Source organism: Plectrocnemia conspersa, unplaced genomic scaffold, assembly GCF_051122295.1.
Source record: "Plectrocnemia conspersa isolate PC_06_02 unplaced genomic scaffold, ASM5112229v1 ptg000009l, whole genome shotgun sequence".
Classification (NCBI taxonomy): domain Eukaryota; kingdom Metazoa; phylum Arthropoda; class Insecta; order Trichoptera; family Polycentropodidae; genus Plectrocnemia; species Plectrocnemia conspersa.
Genome location: NW_028277173.1, coordinates 1,799,142 through 1,813,229, shown reverse-complemented (window position 1 = coordinate 1,813,229; position 14,088 = coordinate 1,799,142). Strand labels below are relative to the sequence as shown.

Here is a 14,088-nt window from a genome sequence, read left to right as displayed (position 1 = left end):
TATTATTTTTATTTTATTATTATTGTAAAAAATGGAAATGGTTATGAAATAGTATTGTGTGTTTAATATGTTTGTATGCATATGTATATTTTTGAAATAAACTTTTATAAAAAAAGAGCTTCATCCAGAGGCATAGCTTCACACTTCGCTTCTGACTTGGAATAACGAGTCACATTTCAAAATAATTTATACGTAAAAACTTGTTACGAATGCCAGTAAATATAATTAAGTAGAATTATTCATAAAAAAATATGTAATTTTTTTTTTAATTGTATTAAGCGTTCTAAAAATCCATATAAATATACATATATTATTTTAAAAATAGACACTTTACGCGATTATTTCGATAAAATAGAAATAAAAATCATTCTAACCCATTAGTTAAAAACCTTAATAAGGTAACATGAATATTTGTAAAAAAAGTGCTAGCCAACGTAATAAGAAACAAAGTTTTTTTTTTTTTTTTACTTTTTTTTTGCCCTAAAAATAAATAAATAAAAGTGAGAACCAATTAATAGATACCCAGGTAAATGGCTTTGGCCAGGAACTGGAAAAAAATAAATATTAGACACTGTATTTTATATTTTAACATTTTTTACATATTTATTTTTTTGTGTTGATAATATTTTTAAATGTTTATTTATCAATGATTTATAAATTAAATTTCGCAATAAATAAACCCTAATATAATAATAAACAGCTGCAATAATAATTATCATATATATATATTATCATAAATATTAAATATAAACTAGATAGTTTTAACAACACTTATAATCTAATTCACACAGTTAACTAAGAGAACTAAGTTTACTATTTGATAATAAACTTATTTAAATTTCAAATCTATACACAGTTTTTTTATACGTTTATTTCGATAATATAAATAATTTTACAGATATACTAATTTTATCTAATGTTACTAGTAAACAACCATTTTCATGTATACAATTTCTTTTTAGCTACAATTTGATAAAAAAATATAGGAATATATAACAAAATGTTTGTGGTTATAATTTAAGGGAAAAAACTAAAAAAACTTTTCACATTTCATTAAAGAACTGGCATTATTGATATGTTGTCATTGAAAATGATCATACTTTATCAAGGTATATAAAATAATATAATAATTGAAAAAATATGTATGTATCCTTATATTTCTTAAAATTAGTAAAAAAATATATTTAATTACTGCTTGAAAATTTTTAAGTTAGCATAGAACTGAAATCTTATTCATTAATTAATTAAATAGATTAAATTATATGACATGATTATTATATTTAATGATCATAATAATTTAATAATTATTTAATGTAAATAATTTAGATGTAGCTAAATCTAAATAATATGTTTTTTAATTGAATAATTAAATATGATCATTTTTTTATAAAAAAGTACAATAAGTTTACTTTACGAATAAAATATATTTTTGCAATTATTTGCATAGCGATTATTTATTAAACTGCTACGCCATTCAGACGCTTCGTAGCATTTTCGTAGGCATGTATTTTATTTAGTATGTTTTCAGATATTCTAAAGTATTTTTTTTCAGTATATACTATGAAACTCTATTACAGTTTTGAATACTAAAATTTTAGAAAATAGCTCGAAATACATATATTTAAGGATATTTTCACTTATTTTAGCTTCGAATTATTGGCTATTTACACCTATATGTATTCGGTAAATTACGTTGGTATTGTTTTGTGTAAAACTCAAATACACTAATATATACAAGCTCGCTTATTCATTAATTGATTTAATCAGACGTATTTCAAGATGTAAAAATTATATGCTGTTCTTAAATGTCTATGAAACTCAATTTGATTATTGAAAAACGTCCATTTACTGTTTAAACTCAACCTAAACGAATTAATCTAATAGAACTACAAAAGTTATAATTAGTTTTAGAACTTTCATTTGGTAATGTTTGGGTTTGAACAGCAAATGAACATTTCGCAACCGTTACAGTAATGTTATATTTTTAATAGTGTAAATACAATTTTATTAACTAGGCAAGCTAAAACGTATTAAACAATTGATATATAATTTCACTGAGCAATATCAGTGAAATTATATTTATTCAATGATTTTATCTAGGTATCCGTTGTTGGTTAGGCAAATTGTGGTCTACACATTATTGTATGTATTTTGTTAATATGAATTGCTATGTCCTGTACATGTATAAAATTATTTATACATAGGCAATTACTACTAAGCGTACAATTATATTATATATAAAATATACACATAATGATTCATTTGAACCAGGCCCGACCCGAGAATGTTCAGATTCGCCCTGAGATCTAAAAAAACAAAGGTTATTTAGTAAATTTTTGTTTGAAGAGGACAAATTCCTCAGAGCTAAAATAAGCGTTATCAGGGAAATTTTCCATCATTTAAATTTTTTAATAAAAAAAATTCAGAAGTTAATAAAAGACAGATTGCCACTAGAGCTAAAAAAAATTGTCATGAAAAGTTTTGTTCAAAAACTTTCACGGATTTTTTTTCTTGAGAGAGTTGAAAAAAGATATTCAACTTTCTTATTGTTTAAATACCATTTCCGGTTTTTTTTAAGAGATATCAATACCGTGTTAAATAGAATCGAATAGCTAACTTATCAACAAAAAAATGAATTAACTATTTCTTCTCTATGTACATATGTATAAAAATGGATGTGTGTATATTCGGGCATAACTATGAAATGCCTGGAGTAATTTCAACTAGAATTACTATCTAGAAAAAAATGTGAAGTTATAAATAAAAATAAACTTTCAAAATCGACCGATATTAGTGTTGAATCCATAGTTTTCCTAAATAACCGATCGTTTCCACTGTGACATTAGCGGCACGATTTTATTGCTTTTGACGTGGATTTTTGACTTTGAGATGGGATAAATGTTTTTTGTGCTCTCCTATTGGTCTAAGTTCAGTTTAGATATGCATCATTCGATTCTCTCTTATTGTAAGTCGTAAAATTGTTATAAAAAGTATTAATATGAACGCTAGATATCTGAGCGTTTCCGCTGCGACGGCGCCGACACGATTTTATTGCTTTTGACGTAAATTTCAAACAGCAACCCTTTAATTTGGCCAGAAAAATGCCTGTTATTTAGTGAAATACTAGAAATCTTAATTAAATCGAAATATTAAAAAAAACTATTTATGACTGGCCAACTTTTGCACCCACCTCCCCTGAAAAAAATCTGAAATTACGAAACTGAGTAATAATATATTTAACTATCCTGATATTTTTTAATACTTATAAGATATTCTCAATAAGCTGAATTATCTCAATATTAGATCAATTTCAATACTTAATGTTTACGACCTAGCTCGATTTTAATTAATCATCACAGATTAGGAAAATGTAGGTAAACCTAATCTGTGATGATCGATCGAAATTATAATGATATAATAATGAAAATCTGGGATAATAATTTTATATGTTATATTTAGTTATTATTAATGTGAATATATGTATGTAAAATAAATCATATTAAAACATAGTACCGAAGATTCGACACCAGTGCGATTAATCGAAGCGAGAGCCAGGACGCCCTCGTTGCGCGCCCCTGTCGGGGGCGGTCCCTCCCCGTGTCCTCTTCGGGGGCCAGTCGGGGCCGGACCGCAGCCCCGCCGAGTCTTTCGCAGCTTCGCTTCTTCGCTCCGCTCTCGTAGCGCCTCTCCCGATACGCGCACATAGCGAAACCTCCAGAGCATGTCTCGCGGAAGAAGCCGCTCGGGCCGAGAGAGAAACGCCTCTCTGGGGTAGACGGGCGCGGGTGCCTCCGCCATGTGAGGCCCCCACGGGCCGACACGGAGGGTCTACGGAGCGCTCTGGCGCGGCTGCGCGTGCGGACCGGCGCCCCCTCGCCGCCACCGGCCCCGCCGCCGGACTCGCCGATCCTGCACTCCGACGCGGTGCCTCCTTCGCCCCGGTCTTCCTCCTCCGATTCTCCTCCGTCTTCTCATCTCTCTCTCGTCTTCCAGAGCGATGGCGGCGCGACGCCCCGACGCTCTCCCTGCAGAGGTAGTACGTCTCCTCCTCGCGCGGTCTTTCGCTTTTCCCCTTACGCTCTAACGAAAGAACCCCGTCTAGCCGGAGCCAAGGCGTGCGCCGGAGCTGCCCTGCGCCGCCTGCACTTCCGCGCTGGCAGACAGCGCGCCAGCCTACCAGGGCCGCGTTCATCAGCGCCTCAGGTGCCGTCTTGTAGTAAGAGACTCGCCTCCTTTGGCACTCCGCTAGATCTACCCTTTTCGCACTGTCTCGCGCAGGTCTCAGTCCCCGGCGACGGCGTCGCGTCTTCGGAACGCACCGCCAACACCAGCACTGAGAGCGCCAACACCGTGCTCACCAGCGTGACGGCCACGGACGGCGACACCACCGAGGACAGCTTGGACCGCGACCCTCTGGTGCGTCTGGAAGGCGACGAGCCGAGGCGACGTCGCAGGTCTCGCCGCTCGCGCTCCCACGAGAAGCTCGACCGCGACGACTCGGTCGACGAGGAGTTGCGTCCTGCCAGAAGGCGTCGGGGCGACCGAGCTCGCCGCGAAGGCGAAGGCCCCAGCACGGCGCCGGCGCGCTTCCGCCGCGACTCCGGCACCAGGTTCCCCTTCGACGAACGGGAGCCGGAGCCGCGGACGCCCGGCCCCAAGGCCGAGATCCACTTCACCTTCGACGGCTTCCCGCTGCCTCCGGCCGTCGACTCCCTTCCTCCGCCGCAGCCGCCTCTCGACGGCGAGGCGGAGGCGTCCTCGGAGAAGCCGGCCGTGAACGTGACTGCCAACCCTCTGGACAACGGCGCGGGATGCTGCGACTTCTCGTGCCCCTCATACGCCAACGGCCAGTACGCGCGATGCGCCTGCTGCGCCAACTCAACCCACAACTCCAACCGCAAGGTGCCCCAAGCGACGATCGTAGTGCAGCAGGCGTCGCTCTCGCTCGACTACTCCGGCGTCTCCACCGTGCTCGTACGCGACGATGCATCCGAAGAGAGCGGCTCTCGCAAGAAAAAGAAGCAGCGAGACGAGCGCGTCAAGCAGCTGCTCGACGTCACCAACCAGCTAACGCGCGAGGAGATCCACGACTTTGAAATGAGGTGAGCAAACCGATAGTAATAAATCAAAAACCTATTAATTTCATTAGCCGAAACATTTTGCAATGAAATCTGGAAAACTATTCACTCTTTCATTTTACATTTTTTTATGTAACTTAAAATTTGTAAGAAATACAGGGGTGCTACGTCAAACATAAATAATATCAACTTTTAGTTAACGTAATTTTTTTAACTATGTTCCTCAAGTTTCATTTTAATTATTTTTTTTTCAATATAAAGTACAAGTTATCTACTTTACGAATACAATATAATTTATAACAATTATTCGTATAGCAGTTGTGTATTAGACTGCTACGCCGTTCAAATCTTCGTAGCAATAACTGTTACTGTTTATTTATTTTATTAATTCATTTAGCTAATGTTTTATACACTAAACATTTTTTTTAATAACGTAATTCTGCACTAGTAAAATATAACTCAGTTACAATTTGATACTTTAAAATTATAAATATATACATATATCATACATTCAGAAATAATAAGTACACTTAAAATATTTATTTTTAAATTTTAAAAGAACAAATATGATATATGTAATTATTGATTTAATTGTATTTAATTAAAGTTGCCTGAATTCATTAAAAATTTGGTGAATTATTAAATGTTTTAAATACAATATATTTTAAAGAATTTGTGCCAAACTTTACATGAAAATGGTGGTCAAGAATTATCGTTTTCTAAGCAATTTTTTGTAGCAATTTTTCAAACAACTTTGAACACACTGGTAGCAGTGAAATGTTAAAACTTATGTGAGTTTGCCTGATTTCAAGAACATGATAATCACTTTTACAATCTGCAATAGCAAAGTAACGTATTTTAAGCGAAAGGCTCCGTTTTATCTGAAAAATATAATATAAGAAATCCCCCAAGATAGACAACAAAAAACCTTTCTTTAAATGGTTTTCACTACTTATCGAAAATATGTAATGCGTGCTTATCATTTAAATATTTCCTCAAAAAAATAGTTTAAAAAAACCATTAGCATATTATCTTTGCTTAGTAAAATATTTAAAAAAAATATCTTATCGCACTTAATATAACTAAGCACATCTCCATTTAACATGAAAAAAAGTACAGGATTATTAATACTAGATATAGAAAAGGTATTCGATACCATTTGGCACGACAGCTTAATCTACAAATTATTTAAGTATAAAGCTCTTGATTATATTATATACATATAATACGCTCATACCCAAAAAGTCAAAGCTATTTTGTTTCACTAAATAATGAACTCTTAATACCGTTTTAATTTATTTCAGAGCGTTAATTGTTTAGTTTTTTTTAAGTTTATGCGGCCATAATTTGTTTCTGATGATTTTTAATGCGGCGATTTAGGTATGGCAGCCCTCACCACAATCGGTCACAATCAGTGAAGACGGGGACGCGTGCTCTGTTGGGACCGCCGCCACAGAGAGCCCGCGTAGCCTCCATGCCCAGCACGGGCGTCGAGGAACAGTACTATAGACTGCGCCACTTCAGTATCACTGGCAAAGGCGTCGTCAATCGCGGCGACAGTCTCAAGAACCGACGTTCCAGGTCCAACAACTCGGTGGCCAGCAGCAACTCGAGGTTTGCGAAGAACACATTAACACATATTATGTAGCTAACACAAATCATATACTACTGCTGTTATAGCGTTATAGCGTTGAAAATATTCACTTCTTGTAACTACTATTTCCAGATTATATTTAGTATATCTATTTAGTAAGAAATCAAACTCTTACCCTATTTCGCAGACAATCTGTCTATATCTACCAGTAAAAATATATATAACTCAATCTACTTTTTTAATTTTAGTTTATTTTTATATTTACATACTTTTCTTAAGCCTCTTATAATGTATAATAATTTGTAATTTATTATTACAATTAAGGTTGTAAACATATATATGTATTTAGACATGCCCAATTTTTACTTGAATTCACTTCTATTGTAATTTCTATATATCTACATGTGTATATGTAAGTTATCTACTTATTGTTTTAATATTCATATACGTTTTTTTATTAGATAAATAAATTTCTGTTTGCTCAGTACGGAGCGCCTCACTCCAAGAGCGTCTGCGCCGCCTAGCTTAGGCAGTTCGAGAGAGTCTTCTGCCAGTGCCCCTCCGCCTGCGCCCTACAGGGTACTGGTCCTAGGGGCTGCTGGCGTGGGCAAGTCATCTCTCGTCAGCCAGTTCATGACTTCGGAGTACCTGCACGCCTACGACACAAGCATAGGTGAGATTTTTCGATGTTCGTTTTCACCACGAGATTTGACGAAATGTTTTCGTTTCAGACGACGACTCCGGAGAGAAATCCGTGTCCGTGCTGCTAGCCGGAGAAGAGTCTGAGCTGGTGTTCTTGGATCAGTCATGCAGCAACGTGGGTCCGGTAAGTGTCGGTACTTAAGTGATGTGCGAAAACATGAAACATCTTTTGAATTCATGTCGTCATTTTCAGGACGCTGAGATCGATGGGGCAGAGCCGCACGCGTACTGCGTGGTGTACAGCACATCCGACAAGGGCTCGCTGAGGACCGCCGAGGGGTGGCTGAAGGTGCTGCGCAACAAAAAGCCCTCCAGAGCCCGCATCCTGGTGGGCAACAAGGCGGACCTGGTCCGCAGCAGGACGGTGGCAGCGGACGGTGGGTTCTTTTCGTCTCTTTCTCTGTAAGCGTCGGCTAATCTCGGCCCGCCTCATCGCAGAGGGCAAGAACCTGGCCATCGCCTACGACTGCAAGTTCATCGAGACGTCTGTCGGCATCAACCACAACGTGGACGAGCTGCTAGTCGGCCTTCTGACGCAGATCAGGCTCAAGCAGGAACGGCCGGAACGGACGAGGTGATTGTTATTTATTAATTTATTATTATTGTCCCCTTTAAAGTATCCATATCCGTTATGATAAGCTCATGCCAACTTTCCTCTAAGCATAACTTTCGGTGAATGCGGCATCACAACGGTGTCGTTTTTGTCAATAGTGAAGTTTGACCTAATGCGTTATCATGGAATTGCTTGTCTCCCATAAATGGTGTAAAACTGCAAGATAAATCGTAATAAACTAGCATTTTATTAATAAAAAAAAGTAAGGTAAATCTTAATATTCCATCGAACTTGACGTAATTTTTTTGTTCTTGACTCTTCAGTGCGGCAATTAGATGTTTGTTTCGAAATAATAATAATAATTGGGCATATAATAGCTCTCGTGAATCACATAAAGATTTTCCTCGCCTCATATGCGGCAATTTTGCTTATTAACATACCCAGAGGTGGAAATGTGCCTCTTTTGAAACTTTTAACACGCGTGGTTATTGCCTGCTGTCTGATTTACAGTACAGCCAACATAATAAATTTGAATTGAATCATGTTGTAATTTTATATAATTTTGTCACTATTTAACTCCAGATTCTCCGGTAATAATTAAGGAATTTAGATGTTCGAAAATAGTACAAAATAACATTTTTTAAATAATATTTTATGTTATATTTTGTAAATGATACTCTAAGTCTTAGTGGTCGCTACCACTAAGATTTAGAGAACACTCAAAATCATTTCGAAGAACTAGCAGATGATATTTGAAAATAAATTTATTTAAACTTATAAATTCTATAACATATCTACTTTTTTATTTTCAATAGCACTGGAGTTCTAAAATCGTCATTTTTATTAATGTTTAAAAATGCTAAATATATTCTAATAACTTTTTAAAATATATATATAAATAATAATTTTACATTTATCAAAAAGGGATTGTACTGAAATTTAATTGTTTATTTTGTAATAAGAACAGATTTTTTTTATATATTGACGTATTCTTAAATATACATATGTACATATATGTGTATATTGCTCATTATGCTTGGAATTTTCACTGTGCGCAATTTTAATTTGCGCAATAATCACCGAACCATAACTCTCTGCACCTGATCGCTCTTCTATGCACACTATGGTTAGCTACTTTTATATTCCTTGTTCTGTGGTTACCATACAGTTGTTTACGCCGCTGTTTTTCAGCGTTGATTTACTATCTTAAATGCGTATATTTATTAAAAAAATATAGTACAATAAACAAGTACTATGTAGTAAAATTGATTTACTGTAAATTTTAAAATTAATTGCTAAAGATAATTGATGTTAAAGTAATATGTATGTATGATATTCAAATGTATAAAATGTAAATTGTTGATAATAAGCTAGAGCTAGAACTGAACTCGATAAATTAAATTATTTATTAATTTAATAGTCCCATTTAACGTTACTTAATGATATTTAAGTGTTCGTGAAAAAAATAAAAATATTTTTTTAATACTCATAAATTATGAATTAATGCTCTAGATAGCATAAAGCGTAAACCTTCTATGATGCTCGCTGTAACGTCCTCCCTGTGTGATGACTAAAACTGTTACTGCCCATTCGTGGTTCGAATCCGTTATCCATGGTATCTGGCGGAAGGAAGGGGTTTCTCAAAAGCAAAATTTAATATACTTATATAACTAAATTTGTTGTAATATAAATAATTTTATCCATTTTTTTGTATTTCATTGTGTTTTTGTATTATTTCTCTGCATTTTATTTATTATTATAGTTTAAATAAGTAGAGTTGAAATATAAATCTTACTTTTAAAATTCAATACTGGTATTAAAATTTTAAAATACTTAGTTTAAACTTATGCTTATAAAGGGTTGCTTTTAGAAGGAGGGCCGGAGCCTCGGCCGGCAGCGCCCAGAACACCCCCCGGAAGCAGAGGGGCGCGAGGCTGTCGGCCAGCTTGAAAGTGCGCGGCCTGCTGGGCAGGGTGTGGGCCAGGGACTCCAAGTCCAAGTCCTGCGAGAACCTGCACGTGCTGTGATCGTTCTGAACGAATTTACCAATGATACATACGAGTAGTAGCTAGTTAGCCCAGTAGTCCCGTCGGTGTACTTTCGATCGTTCTGCATGTGCGTATATATATCAATCCTAATGTTAATTAAAACGAAACGTGGGTCCATTACTCGTTATATATGTATGTATGTGCGTATTGTGATTTAATACCTAATTTATGGTAGCGCGGAAGAGTTGTATCGAATTTTGTACGACCTGTCCCGGTCGCATCATATCACGCGATCTTCCCGACGTTTTTCCTAGTCGCGTAGTGTGAGTACCCGTCCATTGTTTGCCGAGGACCAACCTAGCGTTTCAACGACTCGGACCCGGAGGATCCGCCCTCGAGGGGGCCGACTTTCAACCTCTCTTTCGTCGCACAAAAAGTTTCCAGAGAGGCCAAAAATCAGTTCTTCGTCAAAAAATCAAATCGTACAGTGGTCTCCAAATACATAAATAGTGCATATCCCTAACATCTGTGGCTTGATACAATATCTTAAAGTGAAAACAATAGTTAATAATCTGGTACACATTCAATGAAGAATAACTATATTATTCCTGAAAACACCAATACAAAATATCTAAAAATAAGGGAACAGTGAATAAACTAGTACACATCACAAATATTCCTACATGTACCAGTAGCGGATACCCCAAACAACAATTTGTACTGAATTTACTATATATTTCTACCCTGAAGGCATTTTACCCTGGAATTTATGCGCACATACACTAAAACAGATCTCAATAAACTGTGGAATTTACTTTTTTTTACCTAGGTATTTATGTACTACACATATAATTTACCATTATATGTGTAGTACATAAATACCTAGCAATCAACAATAATTTCCTCAGAAAAACACGAGGTAAACTATATTAAGATCCTAAGTATCTATTGTATAATACAATCTTAGATTAATAATTATAAATTTCAAGTACCAAGTTATATACATACAGAAATAGAACTTTCAACGATAGAAAGCAACAACTAAAAATTGTGCTAATTTAATACGCTTAGTTCTCAGATAACCTCCTATATGATATTGAAATTAAAAAACGCTTTTTTGTTTTTAAATGTAATTTTTATTTACTAAAAAAGTCAGTAAATTGATTGTATGGCATACAGTAAATGGCTAAGAAAATCTTGACTATTAAGCAGAAATTCGGTTCTTTGAAACAAAAAAAACTCTTATGAGGTGAGCTCTGATGTCATGAAATTTGTTCAAAATAATTTCTCAACCTCATTTCTATCATAAGCTATGAAGTTTTGAAATAGCCATTTAATCGTCAAAGATTTATTAATCAATGATTTAAAGCCTTAATCGATACAAAAATAATTTTGCTCTAAAAAGCGATCAAAACTTATCCCCTCAGTTGTTCTTGTGTAAAGCCACAGATAGCAGCAGTCTGGGAGTGATTTTATGTAGCTACTCAATAGCAATAATAAGTTTTTAAGCAGTGCTTCCAGTTATTATACATATCTCAGCGGTCCCTACCAAAATTTAAACGCGGACTGTATTGCAACTTTAGTTGGCTACAAAAATTTTACAAAAAAATATTTTATTAAAAATAATATAAGAATCGACACACAGGGGTCAGTAACTTTCAGGACCGACCCAATAACGAAAACAAAAAGGGTATTTGAAAAAAATATCCTAAGAGAGCTAAAAAAAGGTACGCTAAAAGGAAAAAGTACGCCGAAAAATATCACATTAACTGGGTTAAAATTAAAGAACACTGTGCGTCACTAATTAAAATTGAATCGAGATGTAAAAATTAGTATATATGAGTAGAAAACTCAAGTTAAACATATCCGAATTAAAACACAGTCATGGCCACAAAAGACAGATATAAAAGGACCACTTCCTGAACTGAAATCAGATTAACTTATATGACATACATTATATGTATGTTGGATAGTGGGAAATAATTTACAACTATGCAAAAATGAACCTTTATATTATTTGATATACAATATTTAATTAAATTTTGCGACTCGATAGTATGAAAAAGCTGCTAGCCCCTGTTTGAGTAGCTTATTTGAAATTGGAGACCACTGTATTTGAGTATGAAAACGATGGCAATAATCAAGTCGCGCCCCCTTCGAGATGGAGCCTCCGCTCGGACCCCTCGACGTGTCATGTCATTATTCAAATCGTGCCTTGAACTCTCCTCAGCGTGTCGTTCCCAACAATATGTAAAAGTAATAGAAAAATGCGTCGACCGGTCGCAGGGTCGAGTTCCGCCTTTTAAGCCTTTTGTGCCAAATTTTTGACCGACCCGCTTCGACCCGCTCCGTTTTTTGACTCTCGGACGTTTGTGACGAATAATAAACCCAATAAACCTAAAAGGAACGCCGCCTTTATTTTTCTTTTTCCCTTTCCCTTTCCCCCCGATCGCCCATATAAAGCCTCGCGCTCGGCGAAAGTCAGCAAAACGACCATGAAGTGGACGCTGCTGATGTTGTTGCTGGTGTCCGCCGCCTCTGTCGGCCTCTGCGGTCGAATCGACGGCTCTAAGGTCCAGATCAAGGTGTACAGAGGCCCCACACAGAGCGACTCTCACCACCACTCCTACGCCCCTTGGGGGTTCTGGGTGAAGCAGCCCTCTGACAACGATCATCTATGAGATGAAAGCGATATGTAATATGAACCAACACCAAAGATAATAAAAAAACTCATATATCACTCACTTGTACTTTCAATTATTTCACCCTATTGCCCTTAATCATTTCTTCGAATTGCTAATATCAGTAATAAATTATGTTTAAGTATACTTCGTTTAGTTAACATCACTTATCCTTAGCATATATTTTAAACATATCACACATTTAATTCTCTGTATGGTTATTTTAAGACGAAATGCCGACTCTTTGTGTCTACACATTCCAATAGGTGAATCTTTTGTTCTGCGAGAATAATTATTCACAATAACTTTCGTAACAATGTCAGTCAGGACACTGATAATATCGATATTCACCCAAATCGCAGCTAGATAACACAGTATTTTATGTCATGCCTATAAAGGTAATTAGAAAGCTGAAAGCTCGAGTTCCCGAGCGTTTAATTAGATTATCTAAAACCCTCCTCGAAACTTTTCGCGATAAGCCTGGAAGCTGATAATAATCGCCGATTTTCATCAAGGACTTCAAACCCTCCTCAAAACTTTCAGGGTCGTCATTTGAGGGGGCAAATTCAAGGGGTCGGGGCATTTGCCCCGACCCTTTGAATTTGGTCATGTTATCCTAATAAAATAGAAATATTATATCATGTTATTTATACTATGAATTCTAAGAAAATAGAAATATTAAAAAAAGCTGAAATGACATCACTGATTCAGAAGTTACCAGATATTCTCAGGTTATTTCTCAAAGAAAATCAGAAGAAAACAGTCTCGAATCTATCCTAAAAATATTTTTTTAAATACGCCATTTCAATAACATCATATCAGAATACATTTTTACCGATAGATATACATATTTACTAGTGAAAATATAATTTATCTGGCAGGTGCTAGTAAAAATATATAATTTAAACTTTTCCATATGTAGTTAATATATACATGTACATACTTATCATTATTTATTTACATGCAATGTATAAATGTTACAGTGAATGTGTATTTTTGAAATCCAAATACATTTCCAGCAGTAGTTATATATTTCCACTAGCGAAAATATAATTTAACTGATAGGTGCTAGTGAAATTATATGCTGCTCTAAAATGTCTATATAAAACTCAATTTGACAGTTGCGAAACGTCTATTTACTGTCAAACCCAAACCTAAGCCAATGAAAACTCTAAAACTAATTATAGTTTTAGAATTTTCATTAGGGCGAGTCTAAAATACAAACCAGGCCAAATCATTTCTTAAGGGAAAATAAGCAGAAGAAGAAATATAGACAGACGTCGCGTATCACATATTGCTCCATAGCTTATCTGCACTTTTTTATTACACTATGTTTTAAAAATATGATAGATATCCTCAATTATATTACTATTCACTTATGATATAAGAGGTCTGATCAAAGTATATTCCAACAGCATTTTGGTCAATAAGAGGGCGCAAAAACACTTCTCAGAAGGCAAAAATTCACGTCAAAAGTAATAAAATCGTGGCA

At 35.7% G+C, this 14,088-nt stretch overlaps 1 protein-coding gene across 1 annotated transcript; it reads left to right on the top strand.

Moving 5' to 3' along the window:
* Window positions 1-3,690: 3,690 nt before the first annotated feature.
* Window positions 3,691-12,326, top strand: LOC148231510 (uncharacterized; the record flags this gene model as incomplete). Its single annotated transcript, XM_088193599.1, has 8 exons — window positions 3,691-4,203; window positions 4,279-5,102; window positions 6,459-6,692; window positions 7,158-7,345; window positions 7,404-7,498; window positions 7,568-7,751; window positions 7,813-7,948; window positions 9,798-12,326. Coding segments are annotated over 8 exons (2,331 nt in total), but the record flags the coding sequence as incomplete, so codon positions are not given.
* Window positions 12,327-14,088: the final 1,762 nt, after the last annotated feature.